Here is a 16,944-nt window from a genome sequence, read left to right on the forward strand (position 1 = left end):
TGACCACTGACTCCTCCCTATTGATGTTGGAGGTGGGTGCGCTCGATTTTACAACTGACACCTCGCTCATCTCACACGCATGCCTAGTGCCTACTCAGAATTTCCTTCATATTTTGCTAGAATGAATAGACATCCAAATCAAATTTGCTAGAATGAATAGAGATGATATCGGCCTTAGTTTTTTGGAGGACAACTACTGCCCGACATTGATAGGACTGCACACGCCGGTCAGCGCAACCACACATATCCAGGAAAATAAAATCAAGTGCATCAATTTTGTCCTTCTCCCTCCCCCGGCAAACACCCAAGCTGCAAATAGGTAATAGCGACCCCAAGGGGCTAGGAGGTATTCAATATAACTTTTAGAAGAGGGTTGGCTTTATTCTGGTTTTATTTTGGAATGGCTCTTTAATGCTGGCACAATGTGTCAATAATAATACTGAAGAGGGCTGTGTTTCTCACTCAAACACCCACATGCGCCGCCCCCGTCCATTAAAACAATTGCATTTTCTATTTCAAACACATTATCAAGTTCACCCCCCCCCAAAAAAAAAGAGAGAAGAATGAAACCCGTCGCACAACTTCTGAGCGAATATTGCATCAACCGGAGTCCTGTGTGTCCAGACCTGTGTGGTCACAGCTCACCCGAGGGTCGCGTCAGCCTGGCCAGGTTGGCTTTATGTTAAAGATTGAAAAAGCTCTACTTTTGTTGCTTAATAAATTGCCCCATCTAGCGGCAATGAAAGCGAAGTAGACAGACTGCACAGACGAATTCAGCAAATGCGTAATGTTACTGACAGTTGTGGCTGATTTGCATGATGTGTTGTTGTCTCTACCTTCTTGCCCTTTGTGCTGTTGTCTGTGCCAAATAATGTTTGTACCATGTTGTGCTGCTGCCATGTTGTGTTGCTACCATGCTGTTGTCATGTGTTGCTGCCATGTTGTTGTCTCAGGTCTCTCTTTATGTAGTGTTGTCTCTTGTCGTGATGTGTGTTTTGTCCTATGGTTTTATTTTATTTTTAATTCCAGCCCCCGTCCCTACAGGAGGCCTTTTGCCGTTTGGTAGGCCGTCATTGTAAATAAGAATTTGTTCTTAATTGACTTGCCTAGTTAAAAAAGGTCACATAACATTTTTTAAATACAAATTAGGTAGTCCCTGGAATGCATTTTTAATTAACAGGTAGGCCTTGTTAAAGGTTAATTGGTGGAATTTCATCCTTCTTAATGCGCTTGAGCTAATCAGTTGTGTTGTGACAAGGTAGGGGTGGTATACAGAAGGTAGCCCTATTTGGTAAAAGACCAAGTCCATATTATGGCAAGAACAACTCAAAAAATCAAAGAGAAACAACAGTCCATCATTACTTTAAGACATGAAGGAACATTTCAAGAACATTTAATGTTTCTTCAAGTGCAGTCGCAAAAACCATCAAGCGCTATGATGAAACTGGCTCTCATGAGGATCGCCACAGGACAGGAAGACCCAGTGTTACCTCTGCTGCAGAGGATAAGTTCATTAGAGATACCAGACTCAGAAATTGCAGCCCAAATAAATGCTTCACAGAGTTCAAGCAACAGACACATCTCAACATCAACTGTTCAGAGGAGACTGCGTGAATCAGGCCTTCATGGTCAAATTGCTGCAAAGAAACCCCTACATCAAGGACCCCAATAATAAGGAGATACTTGCTTCTTAACATGAGCAATGGACATTAGACTGGTGGAAATCTGTCCTTTGGTCTGATGAGTCAAAATGTGAGATTTTTGGTTCCAACCGCTGTCTTTGTGAGACGTGGAGTATGCATGGTTCCCACCGTGAAGCATGGAGGAGGAGGTGTGATGGTGTGGGGGTGTTTTGCTGGTAACACTGTCTGTGATTTATTTAGAATTCAAGGCAATCTTAACCTGCATGGCTACTACAGCATTCTGCAGCAATACGCCATCCCATCTGGTTTGCACTTAGTGGGATGATCATTTGTTTTTCAACAGGAAAATGACCAAACACACCTCCAGGCTGTGTAAGGGCTATTTGACCAAGAAGGAGAGTGATGGAGTGCTGCATCAGATGACCTGGCATCCACAATCACCCAACCTCAATCCAATTGAGATGGTTTGGGATGAGTTGGACCGCAGAGTGAAGGAAAAGTAGCCAACAAGTGCTCAGCATATGTGGGAACTCCTTCAAGACTGTTGGAAAAGCATTTCAGGTGAAGCTGGAATGCCAAGAGTGTGCAATCATGGTAGACAGTTACCAACACGTTTTCAGGCATAATTTGCAGATATATGATCAAGCTACGACCAATAAATTATTTAACCTTGAAAAAAAGAGCCTCCAGAATCTACAGACAGATGTCACGTAAAATAGGCTTAAAACTGTGGGAATTTCATACATACAAATAACTTTAGAGGTTATATTCCCATGTACTAAATAAAAATAATAATGTTTTGCGTTATATGCAGTAGGAGCGAATGTGCCTACTATGGTCTTGCACATATGGTCTTGCTCTATGGTCTAGCTCTAGCCAACAGCTGGTAGATACAGTGTGGGTTGGGTACATACAAACTGTACCTAGGTTTCCATCCAATTGGCGACAGATTTTCATGCGAATATTCTAAAATCTTCATAAAGAAAAGGTGCGTATCTTCCCAAATTATCTGTTGGCATTTATTAAATAATATGGAATCACCCTGTTTCAATCAATCAATAAAATTGTATTTGTCAATTGTGCCGAATACAACAGGTGTAGAGCCCTTTCCCAACAATGCAGAGTTAAAAACTATGAACAAAGGAAATAATAACACAATACAATAACAATAACAAGGCTATATACAAGGAGTCCCGGTATGGAGTCAAGGTGTAGGGAGGGGTATGGAGTCAATGTGCAGGGGTATGGAGTCAATGTGCAGGGGTACGAGGTAGTTGAGGTAATTGGAGGTAATACTGCATGTACATGTAGGTAAGGGTAAAAGTAACTAGGCAACCAGGATAGATGATTAACAGAGTAGCACAGTGTTGGTAGTTGAGGTAATATGTACATGTAGGTAGGTGTAAAGTTACTAGGCAATCAGGATAGATAATAAACAGAGTAGCAGCAGCGTATGTGAAGAGCATGAAAGAGTGTGAAATTGTTTTTGTGTGTGTGAGCGTATTGGAGTGTCAGTGTAGTATGTGTGGGTGTGTGGGTAGTGTCCAGTGAGTGTGCATAGAGCAAGTGCAAGAGAGCCAGTGAAAAAAAAAATATATATATATGTCCGGGTAGCCATTTGATGAACTGTTTAGCATTCTTATGGCTTGGAGGTAGAAGCTGTTCAGGAGCCTTTTGTTCTCAGACTTGGTGCTCCGGTACCGCTTGCCGTGTGGTTGCAGAGAGAACAGTCTATGACTTAGGTGTCTGGAGTCTAACCATTTTTAGGGACCTCTGACACCACCTGGATGGCAGGGAGCTCGGCCCCAGTGCCAAGCATTTCGCTACACCCGCAATAACATCTGCTAAATATGTGTATGCGACCAATATACATGTATATACTGTATTTATTTATTTGATGTACTGGGCTGTACGCACTACCCTCTGTAACGTCTTACGGTCGGATGCCAAGTAGTTGCCATACCACAAGGTGATGGAGCCAGTCAAGATGCTTTCAATGTTGCAGCTGTAGAACTTTGAGTGTCTGAGGGCCCATGACCAATATCTTTAGCCTCCTTAGGGGGAAGAGGCATTGTCGTACCCTCTTCACGACTGTGTTGGTGTGTTTGGACCATGACATGTCCTTAGTGATGAGGACACTGAGGAACTTGAAGCTCACGACCCGCTCCACTCCAGCTCTGTCGATGTGAATGGGGGCATGCTTGACCCTCCTGTAGTACACAATCAGCTCCTTTGTCTTGTTTCCGTTGAAGGATACTTTGTTGTCCTGGCACCATATTGCCAGGTCTCTAAACTCTCTAAACTCTATAGGCTGTTGTTGTAGTTGGTGATCAGGACTTCTACCGTCATTTACATTTACATTTAAGTCATTTAGCAGACGCTCTTATCCAGAGCGACTTACAGTCATGTCTTCGGCAAACTTAATAATGGTGTTGGGGTCGTGCACGGCCATGCAGTTGATGGTGAACAGGAAGTACAGGAGGGGACTAAGCACGCACCCCTGAGGGACCCCGTGTTGAGGGTCAGCGTAGCGGAAGTGTTGTTACCTACCCTCACCACCCGGGGGCGGCCCGTCAGGATGTACAGGATCCAGTTGCAGAGGGATGTGTTCAGTCCCATGGAACGCTGAGCTGTAGTCAATGAACAGCATTCTCAGGTAGGTGTTCCTTTTGTCCAGGTGGGAAAGGGCAGTGTGGCATGCAATATAATTGCATCTCCTGTGGATCCGTTGGGGTGGTATGCTTTGGGATGATGGTGTTGATGTGAGTAATGACCAGCCTTTCAAAGCATTTCATGGCTACAGATGTGAGTGCTACAGGGCGATAAGTCATTTAGACTGGTTACCTTGTCATTCTTGGGCACAGGGGCTATGGTAGTCTGCTTGAAACATGTATGTATTACAGACTGGTTCAGGGAGAGATTGAAAATGTCAGTGAAGTCATTTACCAGCTGGTTAGTGCATGCTCTGAGTAAGCATTCTGGTAATCGGTCTGCTCCTGCAGCCTTATCAATGTTAACCTGTTTATAGGTCTTTATCACAACAGCTACGGAGATCGTCTAGTCCGTAGAGGTACTTCTCAAAGTGTTAGCAAGCCCAAACACTCGCAAAACACTGTTTTTCAATCTGAGTGTACCTTGTCTCTGCATCACTCTTTGCTGGTTAGCATTTTACCACATATTTCACAGTTCCTTGCATTGTGGCTTGTTTTAGCTCTGCCATGTCCTTGACTCGCACACTTTTCCTCCCAGTAGCCCTCTCTCGTCCTAGCGGAGCTGCTACATGCTGTATTAGCTTGTGCTGCGGTTCCCCCGTCTGCAAGCTAATATGCCTAGCAACATCATGTTGTATCTTCTTGTATTCAAGTTAACCGGAGTTGTACAAGTATAGTGCATTGAGCTGGAATCTCCTGCTCTCCGCCTGCTGTGCGTGGGCTGCACGTCCCCTGTGGTCACGTGGCCTCCGATACAATACGCCACATCCCCCTTATCAAGACATGCCTTTCCCATATAAGATAAAACGAGAACAATTCTCTATAAATCCTGGATACAATTCTTTGCATAGTGAACGCTGCATTTATAACACTAGTGACGCAAGCCTACCAGACGAGCCAAATGCCTTTCATATTTGCTTCGAGAGCACCAGCTGTTCTGGATAACTGTGTAATAACGTTCTCGGTAGCCGATGTGAGCAAGACCTTTAAACAGGTCAACATTCACAAAGCTGCGGGGCCAGATGGATTGCCAAGACATGTACTCAAAGCATGCTCTGGCAGTGAACTGGCAGTGTGGTGGCAATACAACAACCTCTCCCTCAATTTGAGCAAGACTAAGGAGCTGATCATGGACTACAGGAAAATACGAGCTGAACAGGCCCCCATTAACATCAACGGAGCTGTAGTGGAGCGGGTCGAGAGTTTCAAGTTCCTTCATCAAGTTTGCGGACGACACAACAGTGGTAGGCTTGATTACCAACAACGACGAGACGGCCTACAGGGAGGAGGTGAGGGCCCTCGGAGTGTGGTGTCAGGAAAATAACCTCACACTCAACGTCAACAAAACTAAGGAGATGATTGTGGACTTTAGGAAACAGCAGAGGGAACACCCCCCTATCCACATCGATGGAACAGTAGTGGAGAGGGTAGTAAGTTTTAAGTTCCTCGGCATACACATCACAGACAAACTGAATTGGTCCACTCACACAGACAGCATTGTGAAGAAGGCGCAGCAGCGCCTCTTCAACCTCAGGAGGCTGAAGAAATTCGGCTTGTCATCAAAAGCACTCACAAACTTCTACAGATGCACAATCGAGAGCATCCTGGCGGGCTGTATCACCGCCTGGTACGGCAACTGCTCCGCCCCCAAACAACCGTAAGGCTCTCCAGAGGGTAGTGAGGTCTGCACAACGCATCACCGGGGGCAAACTACCTGCCCTCCAGGACACCTACACCACCCGATGTTACAGGAAGGCCATAAAGATCATCAAGGACAACAACCACCCGAGCCACTGCCTGTTCACTAACATTGAGTGGCTGCTGCCAACACACTGACACTGACTCAACTCCAGCCACTTTAATAATGGGAATAGATGGGAAATGATGTAAAATATATCACTAGCCACTTTAAACAATGCTACCTAATATAATGTTACATACCCTACATTATTCATCTCATATGCATACGTATATACTGTACTCTATATCATCTACTGCATCCTTATGTAATACATGTATCACTAGCCACTTTAACTATGCCACTTTGTTTACATACTCATCTCATATGTATATACTGTACTCGATACCATCTACTGTATCTTGCCTATGCTGCTCTGTACCATCACTCATTCATATATCTTTATGTACATATTCTTTATCCCCTTACACTGTGTATAAGACAGTCGTTTTGAAATTGTTAGATTACTTGTTGGTTATTACTGCATTGTCGGAACTAGAAGCACAAGCATTTCGCTACACTCGCATTAACATCTGCTAACCATGTGAATGTGACAAATACAATTTGATTTGATTTGAATTGTCATTAGAAACCACATTTGTTTAAGCAAGTCAGCCATATCAGCTATGTTTTTTAAAAGGCAGTAAATGCCTGAATGAACTGTTTTGCTGCCAGACAAGGCTCCGCTGATAGCCTGGTGTAGCAGTGGTAAGATGTTGGGAAAGCTTTATGTAGTCCTTAACAGTTTGTGGGCACCATTATAGTGCAATTCATGTATTGTGGCTTTGCTGGCATGCATCCCACTATGTGTTTTTGCCCCACCAAAATGTACATGTTAAAATCACCACAACGAACACAGTTGCATTTTATCAATGGCAGAGATACTGTGACGAGATCCTGAGGCCCATTGTCGTGCCATTCATCCACCGACATCACCTCGTTTCAGCATGATAATGCACAGTCCCATGTCGCAAATATCTGTACACAATTCCTGGAAGCGGAAAATGTCCCAGTTTTTCCATGGCCTGCATACTCACCAGACATGTCACCTATTGAGCATGTGTGGGATGCTCTGTGTGACGTGTTCCAGTTCCCACCAATATCCAGCAATTTCACACAGCCATTGAAAAGTGGGAAAACATTCCACAGGCCACAATCAACAGCCTGATCAACTCTATGCAAGGGGCAAATGGTGGTCACGCCCCTACTTCTGACCCATGCCCCTACTTTTTTAAAGGTATCTGTGACCAACAAATGCACATCTGTATTCCGAGTCATGTGAAATCCATAGAGAGATAGGTTGATATTCTGGCACCACCCGGCCAGGTCTCTGACCTCCTCCCTATACAACGAGACAGCCTATAGGGAGGAGGTCAGAGACCTGGCCGGGTGGTGCCAGAATAACAACCTATCCCTCCCTCAATGTAACCAAGACTAAGGAGATGATTGTGGACTACAGGAAAAGGAGCACCGAGCACGCCCCCATTCTCATCAACGGGGCTGTAGTGGAGCAGGTTGAGAGCTTCAAGTTCCTTGGATTCCACATCAACAACAAACTAGAATGGTCCAGACACACCAAGACAGTTGTAAAAAGGGCACGACAAAGCCTTTGGCATGGGTCCTGAGATCCTCAAAAGATTCGACAGCTGCAACATCGAGAGCATCCTGTCGGTTGCATCGCTGGCTGGAACGGCAATTGCTCGGCCTCTGACCGCAAGGCACTTTAGAGGGTAAAGCTGCCTGCCATCCAGGACCTCTACACCAGGCAGTGCCAGAAGAAGGCCCTAAAAATTGTCAAAGACCCCAGCCAGACTGTTCTCTCTACTACCGCATGTCAAGTGGTACCGGCGTTCCAAGTCTAGGACAAAAAGGCTTCTCAACAGTTTTTACCCCCAAGCCTTAAGACTCCTGAACAGGTAACCAAATGGTTACCCGGACTATTTGCATTGTGTGCATCCCCCCCCCTTTTAAGCTGCTGCTACTCTCTGTTTATCTTATATGCATAGTCACTTTAACTATACATCCATGTACATACTACCTCAATTGTATATAGCCTTACTACTCTTATTTTCAAATGTCTTATTACTGTCGTTTATTTTTTATTTTTTAACTTACCTACACACACCTTTTTTCACACTATTGGTTAGAGCCTGTAAGTAATCATTTCACTGTAAGGTCTACTACACCTGTTGTATTCGGCGCACCTGACAAATAAACTTTGATTTGATTTAATGCATTTCAATTGACTGCTATGAACTTTAACTCAGTAAATCCTTGAAATTGCTGCATGTTGCAATTATATTTTTGTTCAGTACAGTTAAGTGTTTGTTAATTGTTTCAACTGATATGATTTAATGTTTTATTGTAATGTCAAATATGGAATATTAGTATTTGAAAGGAGTTTTCCATCCCAAACCCATAAGAAATTCACAACAGACATTTGCATAGTTGAAGAATTTATTTGTGTGAGGAAACTGGAACCAATGGCTCTAAAAAACAATGTTTAAAGAGTCCTGACAATGTTAGAAGAGCAAACATTGGCAAACTTAAGAGGGTAAAACCTAATCATAACTTCTCACTTTGATTACAAAAAAGCTGCAAATAATACAAAAAGAAATCAAGTCTTCACAGTAGGTGAAAAGACTAAATCCAAGAGGTGCAAACATTCCTTTCTTAACCAATCCCTCAAAAGAGACCATTAATAATATTAACATCAATAAAAAAAAATACAAGTTAAAAAGAGTCTCAAATCTCTAGCAGCAGTGAGAGCGGCTGAAGTGAATTTGAGCAACGGGTATGGGAAGGGTGTTGGGCGACCATTTCAGACAGTTTATGCGGAGAGGTCGCTGCTGTTGAAGCGCTCTTGGTCGTAGACCTCTGCGATGACCTTGCGACCCCCGAACCAGCGGTCGTTGAGTGCCTGGATGGCCTTGTTCATCTCCGAGGCCATGGAGAACTCCACAAAGATCTTGACGATGATCTCGGCATCTTCCTCCTCGCCCTGCTTCTCCTGGTAGATGATGACTCGGTTGACGGCACCAAACTTGCCACACTCCTCAGTTACCTCACCCTCCAGGTCGTCATCGATGTCCTCTGGCCCCACCATGTTCCGTAACACCATCACCGTAGACTGGGGACGAGTACGACAACATGTCAATATGTATTCCAATCCAAATCACATTACAGCAAAAAATATAATCTTTTCAGTGAAAGTACTGCACCTTTTGTGAAATGTATGCCACGAAACAAGGCAAATATCACAGAAGCAAACTGGTAAGGGCCCAAAAAGGTTACCTTTTTTTTTTAAACATAGAAACACATTTAAAATCGGTGAGAAGTACAAGAAAACATTTATTTGCATCCTGTTTCCTTTTTCGATACGTTCTGCACATGTGCTACACAAAAACCTGTTTTTGATATTTACACCTCTACTCAATACAACAGATTGAATTTACCTTCAGTGTTCACTGTATAATAGAATAGGCTACTGCAGAAAATGTCTGATTTGCTCATATCCAAAAGCCTACATGTGATTGGGCAGGCGGAATGTAGTAAGAAATATAAATGCATACTGTCATTGTGGCAGTAAGTGGAAAAAAACTATATGAAACCATATTTAGCCTACATTACTCCTTAGACCAGGGGTGCAACTTTGGTTTTAGAAGTCGGGGGGACATAACACTCCAAACAGCCTACCAGATCGCTCGGAGGTGTCCGCATGGTCCTAAAGCACACCGTTGCCTCGTTTAGTATCACATTCCAATGATAAAACTGAGGGGGGGCTAATATGCAATTTCAGAATGTGGGGAATACATTAACCCCCCCCAGTGAAAGTTGAGCCCCTGCCTTAGAACGTATATTACGCTCTCCCTCCCACACACACTGCTCCAAACTTTGAAAAGTTAGAAACAAAAAATTTCTGATTAAGCTTAAAATTACATTGAGGTGGCCTCCTGGGTGGCGCAGTGGTCTAGGGCACTTCATTGCAGTGCTAGCTGTGCCACCAGAGACTCTGGGTTAGAGTCCAGGCTCTGTCGCAGCTGGCCGCGACCGGGAGGTCCATGGGGCGGCGCACAATTGGCCTAGCGCCAGCAGGGTTAGTGAGGGTTTGGCCGGTAGGGATATCCTTGTCTCATCGCGCACTAGGGTCTCATGTGGCGGGTCGGGCGCAGTGCACGCTAACCAGGTGCTCGTTGTTTCCTCCGACACATTGGTGCGGCTGGCTTCCGGGTTGGCTGCGCGCTGTGTTAAGAAGCAGTGTGGCTTGGTTGGGTTTCGGAGGACGCATGGCTTTCGACCTTCGTCTCTCCCTCGCCCGTACGGGAGTTGTAGCGATGAGACAAGATAGTAACTACAAACAATTGGATACCAAGAAATTGGGCAGAAAAGGGGGGTCAAGTAAAAAATATAAAAAGAAAAATACATTGAAGCACATCTTTGAGTAGGCTCTCTCTATCCCTTTTCCATTCTTCCTGTGCCATCCAAATTTGTGCATAGCATATTGGTCAAGTTACCAGGTTGTTAGCTAGCTAACATGACAACAAGGTTGTTTGTTATCAAATCAACAATAAGCGGCCTGCGATTAACATAAAAATGGTTTGCGAGCAGGTTTATGAAATTCTATCAAATGCATGCAAATTCACAGTAGAAAGGGGAAAGGTAGCCCCGATAATAACTTTTGAATGGTTTGGGCTAGAGACACGGTTTTCAAAGATATAAAGGTGCAAGCATGGCTGTCACTGTGCACCGTTTTTCCTTTATGGCATTTCTCTATGACTACATGACAGCAAAGTCTAGTCAGGATGGTCTGTGCTCTTGGTTGTAACAGGCGAAATGAATAGACACAATTTGTCTACTTCACTTGCACTGCAACCCACTCCAATAATTAAACAAACAGAAAACCTATCAGTCTGCACACCCCAGCTTGTTATCACGGCTAAATAAAATTTTAAAACGGATGGAGATGCGCAGAAAGAGCGGACAGAGACAGATGGATTTTGGATGAAGCACTCATTCTGATGACTCTGATATTCACTTTATAGAACCGGTAGGGATGCATTCTGTCCTCAGTCAATTATTTCGATATGAGAAGCATATTCCTCGGATCTACACAACTCACGTGGATGGCCTATAAGCCAGGTAGGTCGTCACTGTAAATAAGAATTTGTTCTTAACTGACTTGCCTAGTTAAATAAAGGTTAAATAAAAATACATAAAAAGCAACAAGTTTGCATCCCTGAAATATCTTTATCTTCATGTCTGGTCTTACTTCTGATTTCCTCAGCAGTTTCTGCATGACCATGTGTCTGGCGCTGCTGCCTGAGATACTCATGTGTTCTTGGTCGCTCAACATCTCCTGGCCTGTCCCATCCTGCAGCATCTCCTTCTCCTCCTGTTTCTTCTTCTGCAGTTCTTGCAGAGTGGGGTTGGGTTGGGCTGGGTTGGTGATCACAGGCGGCGAGGCCAGCACAGGGTTGACCAGGCCCACCTGGGGCAGCACTGGCAGGTTTGGACGCACTGGTGTCACACCTTCAGGGACATGAGAGGGACAATTACATGCATCAGCCATACAAATATGCACAAGAGTACACCAAATATTAGGAACACATTCCTAATATTGGAGTTGCACCCCACTCGCCCATTTACCCTCAGAATAGCCTCAATTTGTTGGGGCATGGACTTTACAATGGCTCGAAAGCATTAGACAGGGATGCTGGCCCATGTTGACTCCAATGCTTCCCACAGTTGTGTCAAGTTGGCTGGATGTCCTTTGGGTGGTGGACCATTCTTGATACACACAAGAAACTGTTAAGCGTGAAAAGCCCAGCAGCATTGCAGTTCTTGACACAAACTGGTGCACCTGGCACCTACTACCAAAGCCATACATACACACTCGATGGCTCAATTGTCTAAAAGGCATAAAACTCCTTATTTAACCTGTCTCCTCCCCTTCAGCTACACTGATTTGAAGTGGATTTAACAAGTGACATCAATAAGGGATCATAGCTTTCACCTGGATTGACCTTTGTCAGTCTATGGCATGGAAACAGCAGGTGTTCTTAATATTTTGTATACTCAGTGTTAGGGCTGACCCCTTTTAGTTGACTGGTCGATTGTTTTGTCGATAAGCTGTTGGTCAGCCAATAATTGTTTGTCCAGTTAAAATTAAAAATGTAATAATTATGGCACATCTTGATTGACGCCTGTCTCCGTGGACTAATACATTACGGAGGCCGTTGGGACGGCACACCAGTATCACCAGTACATTTACTGTTAATTCCCATCATTTGCTTGGGTCACGTAATTTCTGTTAATGCATTCAATATATTAATATATTTTACAGTTCTCATTGTCAGAGTGGACACATTTGCAGAGCGCACAACCTATGCTACACTTGTGAGAAACAAGTTTTGGTGTATTTCATTCCCATCTACGAGTTGTCAATTGATTCATTGTGTTTTGTTTTGAGAACTACTGTCAATGTTGATTAAGGACGCTCACCTGATTATGGAATAGAAGTTGGCCTAGGTTACCTGGCCTGCACGCAAATGTAGGCTTATAAATGGGCCCATTTGGAGATCTGATAATTTTTCTGATTGTCTTAATTCACCACCACTACTGAGCTGTGGAGCTTCTCAGTGATATTTTCATCACCTATAACAAAAAGTAAACTAAGTACAAAAAGTAAACTAAGTGTTTTTACATCCATTGAGAATGACAATAGTTCCTCAATACAGCCCATTTGAAAAATCTTTCCAGCTCTCCCCCTTTTGATAACCACTCAGTTTGAAAGGGGGGAAAAAAACGTAATTCTCTGATCCGGTGGAAACATCATAGAATAGGTCTACCTGATTACTTCTTATACCTTGCACAAATATCCTTCATTGCAGACAGGCCATGTGTAGCCAATGTGATCTATTTTTATCATATTTTCTACCTGCAATGTTTTATTTGTTGGCTTTATGTAGACTAGCAACTATGTAAAAACAATGGCAATAAAAGTAATTTTTAGATATTAATAGTTTTAATTTAGATATAATCTTTATTAATCACACAAGTGAATCTGAGACCTGACTTTATTATAAAATTAATGAAACTGTTGCATGAAAATCATAACTGGCGATCGGTAGAAATGTTAAGATAAATTGGCACTCCAAATGGAAAAGCTTACCAACCCCCTGGTTACTGGCAACTTCGGGATCGTAATAGCAGAATCTGCGAAGGCCAGCAGCAGCAGGTGATGGTTTGGGAACAGGTTTATTCCTTCTGGTTAGGCTTGATATCTGGCTCCCTCGAGTCATTTGTGTGTGTTAATTATTTAATCAACATGTGTTTAAAACATCAGACAAGCTCAGTAGCCTACATATAGTTCATTTTATTAAAACGCATAGGGTGTGTCTATATATGGGAAAATACACGTTTGAACATTTTGTTGAGTCAATTGGTCGAAAAAAAACGACTCATGATCGACCAATATTTTTTGGGGTCGGGGACAGCCCTACTCAGTGTACATCTCCATTGATATAGATTCTATGAGACATGGTATGCACGTATTTCCCTTCATAAGAGTCAAATCCTCTGTTGCAATTCCCTTGTTTCTCTTATCGGTCTCATGTCAACCTATTTGTAGTCAAGATTTTATAACACAATTTAATGACCAGGTTCAGATGAGGAAAAAAAAAGCCACCCTGATTAACCAGATAATTCCCTCAACATTGTTACACTGAGTAGATAAAGGACACACTTTAGATCACTCAAACAATCCTCTTATTCTCTAAAACAGGTATTCCCAAACTGGGATACTCCTGCCATCGGGGGAACTCCAAATAAAACTGTGATTCACTTTTTTTCCCTTCACATTTTCAAACAGTCCATTTATATTTTCCAACAGGGGCTATACATTTGGGTGAGTTTTTTTTCTTGCCCAAGTAGCCTCTCATTTCACTGCCAAAAATAAAATGAAACCATCTAGTGTTCAGCGAAATAACAACACAAAGTCAAATACAGGTAGCCTAGTCAAATAATTAACATCCAATCACATTAACTGTTACTCACTCGCGGGAATTCCACTTACTCCACTAAATTCCACTATGTTGCTAAACGTAGCTGCTGCTCATTCTGTTTGCTCAAAAAATGTATAAATAGTTTAAAAAGTAAGGCCCGCGTCCATAGAGACACATACCAGCTCTACTGGTAGTACTGCTACTACCAGCAGTACTACACCTGTCGACAACAGAAGTTGTTCTTCTTCCACGAGCACATCCAATGATAGCATCAGTAATTCTACATTTGTTGTTAGCCCAGCTAGCATGGACACTGACAGTTGTGAATCTGATGCAGTCAAAGAGCTACTGCCTCTTTACTCAGGAAAGCACTGAACAGACAGGGACTTTGGACCATTGAAGAGGTGCAAATATGATGAGAACTACATTGATTTGGGGTTCACTTATATTGGGAGTAGTGCCATTCCTCAGCCAGTGTGTTATATGCGCAAAAGTACTAATCTAAACTCCATGAAACCTTCACTCTTGCGCAGACATTCAGAAACGAAACATGCCAATTTGAAAAATATGCCACAGGAGTTTTTTGAGCAAGAATTAAGACGACTTTTGAGTAGTAAGACATACCATTAATAAGAAGGGGCTAGATGCATTTTATAACGGTGAGCTACCGTGTGGCTAGGACAGGCAATCCCCATACTATCGTGGAGGACTTAATTCTACCTGCTGCCGCGGATATGGCTGGGACAATGCAGGGGGAAAAGGCCCCCAAAAACTATACAGACAATGCCTTCATCAAACAACACTGTTTCACAACACACCAGTGACATGGCAGGAGATGTTTTGAAACAATTACTGCTTCGCATACAAGCCAGTGAATTCTATGAGTTACAGCTGGATGTGTCAAAAGACGTGGCGGGCCTGGCACAGCTCCTGGTACATGTCCGTTAAGTTTATGGGGGTCAATTAAGTGTAAACCACTGGAAACCAGGACAACATGAGAGGATATTTTTAAGGTACGGGACAGCTTTGTGACATCAAATGGACTTTGGTGGTCAAGATGTGTTGGTATCTATACTGATGGCGCAAAAGCCATGACAGGGAGGCATAGTGGAGAAATAACACGCGTGCAAGCAGTTGCTCCTGACGCCACTTGGGTACACTGCAGCATTGTCCCAGCCATATCCGTGGCATCAGGAATAATTAAGTCCTCCACGATAGTATGGGGCTTGCCTGTCCGTGCCACACGGTAGCTCACCATATAAAAATGCAAACCCTTCTCACCGAGAGGCTCTTGCTGCCAAGGGAATGCCTTACAGCTTGAAAGACGTTTTGGACACTAGTGAAAATGGTTAACTTTGTTAGAGCAAGGCCCCTGAACTCGTGTATTTTCTGCACTATGCAATGATATGTGCAGCGACCATGAAACGTTTTAACAACATACCGAAGTGTACTGGTTATCAAGGGGCAAAGTATTGACACGTTTTCTTTAATTGAGTTCTGAGCTTAAAGTTTTCTTACTGACCATCATTTTCACTTGTCTGACCGCTTGTACGATGACGAGTTTCTCACACAACATCTGGTTGATGTTTTTTCTTACCTGAATGATCTGAATCTAGGATTACAGGGACTCTCCTCAAATATATTCAATGTGCGGGACAAAATTGAGGCTATGATTAAGAAGTTAGCGCTCTTTTCTTTTTTTAAACTTTTTTCTAATTATTATTACTTTTTTTGAATTTTACCCCTTTTTCTCCCCAATTTCGTGGTATCCAATTGTTGTAGTAGCTACTATCTTGTCTCATCGCTACAACTCCCGTACGGGCTCGGGAGAGACGAAGGTTGAAAGTCATGCGTCCTCCGATACACAACCCAACCAAGCCACACTGCTTCTTAACACAGTGCGCGCATCCAACCCGGAAGCCAGCCGCACCAATGCGCCGGAGGAAACACCGTGCACCTGGCCACCTTGGCTAGCGCACACTGTTAGCGCTCTTTTCTGTCTGCATTAACAAGGACAACACACAGGTCTTTCCATCATTGTATGATTTTTTGTGTGCAAATCAAATCAAGCTTACGGACAATGTCAAATGTGATATAACGAAGTACCTGAGTGAATTGGGTGAGTAATTACACTGGTACTTTCCCGAAACAGATGACACAAACAACTGGATTCGTTATCCCTTTCATGCCCTGCCTCCAGTCCACTTACCGATATCTGAACAAGAGAGCCACATCGAAATTGCAATAAGCGGTTCTGTGAAAATGTAATTTAATCAGAAGCCACTGACAGATTTCTGGATTGGACTGAGCTCAGAGTATCCTGCCTTGGCAAACCGCGCTGTTAAGACACGGATGCCCTTTGCAACCACGTAACCATGTGAGAGTGGATTCTCAGCTCTCACTAGCATGAAAACGAAATACAGGCACAGACTGTGTGTGGAAAATGATTTAAGATTGAAACTCTCTCTAATACAACCCAACATTGCAGAGTTATCTGCATCCTTTCAAGCACACCCTTCTCATTAACCTGTGGTGAGTTCTTCACAATTTCCGATGAAGAAATAAAGTTTTATATCTAAGATGGCGAAATAAAAGAGCAGAATTATTGATTATTATAATATTATTATTTGTGCTCTGGTCCTATAAGAGCTCTTTGTTACTTTGCACGAGCCGGGTTGTGACAAAACCTCACACTCATTCCTATGTTTAATAAATGTATTGCATAGTGTGTGTGTGGCAGGCTTACAATGATGGGGGAAAAAAACATTTGAGAGTGCGCCGACCCTGGTGCTAGAGGGGGTACTCAGCTGGAGGTTGAATGTTTGAAGGGGCATGGGACTATAAAAGGT

At 43.2% G+C, this 16,944-nt stretch overlaps 1 protein-coding gene across 3 annotated transcripts in view; it reads right to left on the reverse strand.

Moving 5' to 3' along the window:
- Positions 1 to 8,535: 8,535 nt before the first annotated feature.
- LOC123991058 (poly(U)-binding-splicing factor PUF60-like) overlaps positions 8,536 to 16,944 on the reverse strand; it is a 29,459-nt gene continuing 21,050 nt past the window's right edge. For all 3 annotated transcript variants that reach the window (XM_046292218.1, XM_046292216.1, XM_046292217.1), the window contains 2 exons: positions 11,362 to 11,621; positions 8,536 to 9,222 (listed from right to left, as the gene is read on the reverse strand). In XM_046292218.1, the coding sequence (XP_046148174.1) occupies positions 8,923 to 9,222; positions 11,362 to 11,621 (560 nt within the window). In that variant the 3' untranslated portion in view covers positions 8,536 to 8,922. The remainder of the gene's footprint in view (positions 9,223 to 11,361; positions 11,622 to 16,944) is intronic.

The sequence above is a fragment of the Oncorhynchus gorbuscha genome, linkage group LG12 (genome assembly GCF_021184085.1).
Source record: "Oncorhynchus gorbuscha isolate QuinsamMale2020 ecotype Even-year linkage group LG12, OgorEven_v1.0, whole genome shotgun sequence".
NCBI classification, from domain to species: domain Eukaryota; kingdom Metazoa; phylum Chordata; class Actinopteri; order Salmoniformes; family Salmonidae; genus Oncorhynchus; species Oncorhynchus gorbuscha.